The 2093-nt window shown below is 36.1% G+C and overlaps 1 protein-coding gene across 2 annotated transcripts in view; it reads left to right on the forward strand.

Moving 5' to 3' along the window:
* The window catches only part of PHIP (pleckstrin homology domain interacting protein), a 137520-nt gene that overhangs the window by 91708 nt on the left and 43719 nt on the right, over positions 1–2093 (forward strand). For both annotated transcript variants that reach the window (XM_012809525.2, XM_023517264.1), the window contains exon 18: positions 1116–1256. In XM_012809525.2, the coding sequence (XP_012664979.1) occupies positions 1116–1256 (141 nt within the window). The remainder of the gene's footprint in view (positions 1–1115; positions 1257–2093) is intronic.

Genomic DNA, 2093 nt, shown 5'->3' on the forward strand with positions numbered 1-2093 from the left:
AGCTTTGGGTAATGGTTAGCCTCATTTCATCTTCCATCTTTTTTTCTCTCCAAATTTAATGGTCATCTTTTATTTCAAGAATCTCTCATTGCTTTTTATAATTATTTTTTCTAAGACAAGAATCTACACTTAAATTTCATAGATATTCTCTCACTTACTTTTGAGATTACTTTATTAATTTTTAGGTTTGTTACATTGTCTCCTTTCTCTCAGCAGAAGGAAGATTGCCAGCCACATGGTGTCCCAGCCTCAGTAGTGGCAATGTAGGGTCACCATTTGGGTGTCCACTTTGCCTCTCTACCTAGTACCTGTGTTTCATAGCCTGTTGTTCTCTTTTTTTCTTTCTTTCTTTCTTTTCTTTCTTTCCTTTCTTCTTTCCTTTCTTTCCTTTCTTTCCTTTCTTCTTTCCTTTCTTTCTTCTTTCCTTTCTTTCCTTTCTTTCCTTTCCTTCCCTCCTTCCCTCCCTCCTTCCCTCCCTCCTTCCTTCCTTTCCTTCCTTCCTTCCTTCCTCCCTCCCTTCCTTCCTTTCTCTTTCTTTTCTTTCTTTGTCACCCTCAGTAGAGTTCTGTGGCATCACAGCTCACAGCAACCTCAAACTCCTGGGCTTAAGCAATTTTCTCTTGCCTCAGCCTCCCAAGCAGCTGCGACTATAGGCGCCTGCCACAGTGCCCACCTATTTCTTGTTGTCATTGTTGTTTGGCAGACCTGGGCTGGATTCAAACCCCCCAGCTCCAGTGTATGTGGCTGGTGCCCTAGCTGCTGAGCTATAGGCACCGAGCCTGTTCTCTTTCTTATATCATTTTTGTAGGTTTGATGTAGGTACCGAAGAATTTAAGTGTTTGACTTAGGCTTTTATTATAAATCCTTAAGAATGTATCATTTAATCAGGAAAAAATGTTTTTATAACTAATAAATCACAAATGAATTTCAACATGTAATACTGTGATTTAATTTGATATAATGCTAAAGTATTTGAGTTGGTGCTGTAAACTAGTTCTTTTAAGCTATATATTAAGTATGAATGGAGTTTTTATAATTAAAAAAGTTTTAACTTTCAAACTAAAAGGCCTGCTCTGAAAGCATACTGTGAATAAATTTAATTTACTTTTTTCCAGAATCATGCTCATGAGAATTTCTTGGATCTTGGAGAATCCAAAAAGCAGCAGGCAAATCAACATAATTATCGAACAAGATCTGCATTAGAAGAGACTCCTAGACCCTTAGAAGAGATTGAAAATGGCACTAGTTCCTCAGATGTAAGATACAGCACATTCATGAATCAGTTTTTATTTTGCAGTCCCTGATATATTTATAGACATAGCTCAGATATGACATTTTTAGGTCTTATGATACTAACAGCTTCCTTTTACTAAAAAGATTCATCATTTGTCTTGATTTTTTTCAGTTTTATTGAGCAGCAATTAAATTTGCTAAATAAAATATAGTTTTGGATTTTGATATTTCCATATTTGTTTAGTTTTCAAAACTCTGTGGACTAGACATATAATTTACATTCTTTATTACGACATCAAACATTTTCTTCCAAATATTTTGTTTAGATCAGTGGTTCTCAACCTGTGGGTTGCGACCCACAGGAACTGTGTTAAAGGGCCATGGCATTAGGAAGGTTGAGAACCACTGATTTAGATAGTAAAGGAAAATATCCCATTGTCTTCTTAAATAGTGATCTGAGTGTGCCCAGCAAGTAGTAACATCATTCTTATAGAGAGTTATTTAGGCTTTGGACTAAAACAACCTGGGTTCAGATAAAGCTTTGTTGCTTATTACTTGTGCTGACTAAGGGCAAATTTCTTAACTTTTCAAAGCTTTAATTTCTTTTATTTAAGTAACTTCTCCCTACTACCAGTAGTTTTTTGTTGAGACCCAATGGAATGATAGACACAAAATGCTTAATCATTCTGAAGGGCTGTTACAGTTAGAGCATAAAGTTTGTTTGAGCAAGAAAGATGTATAAGATTTTGTGACCAAAACCCCCAACTTCTATGAAAAAAATATCTTAACAAAAATAACGTTCTGGCTCAGCATCTGTGGCTCAAGTGGCTAAGGTGCCAGCCACATACACCTAAGGTGGC

The sequence above is a fragment of the Otolemur garnettii genome, unplaced genomic scaffold (genome assembly GCF_000181295.1).
Source record: "Otolemur garnettii isolate 467f Iridium unplaced genomic scaffold, OtoGar3 scaffold00107, whole genome shotgun sequence".
In the NCBI taxonomy this organism is placed as follows: Eukaryota; Metazoa; Chordata; class Mammalia; order Primates; family Galagidae; genus Otolemur; species Otolemur garnettii.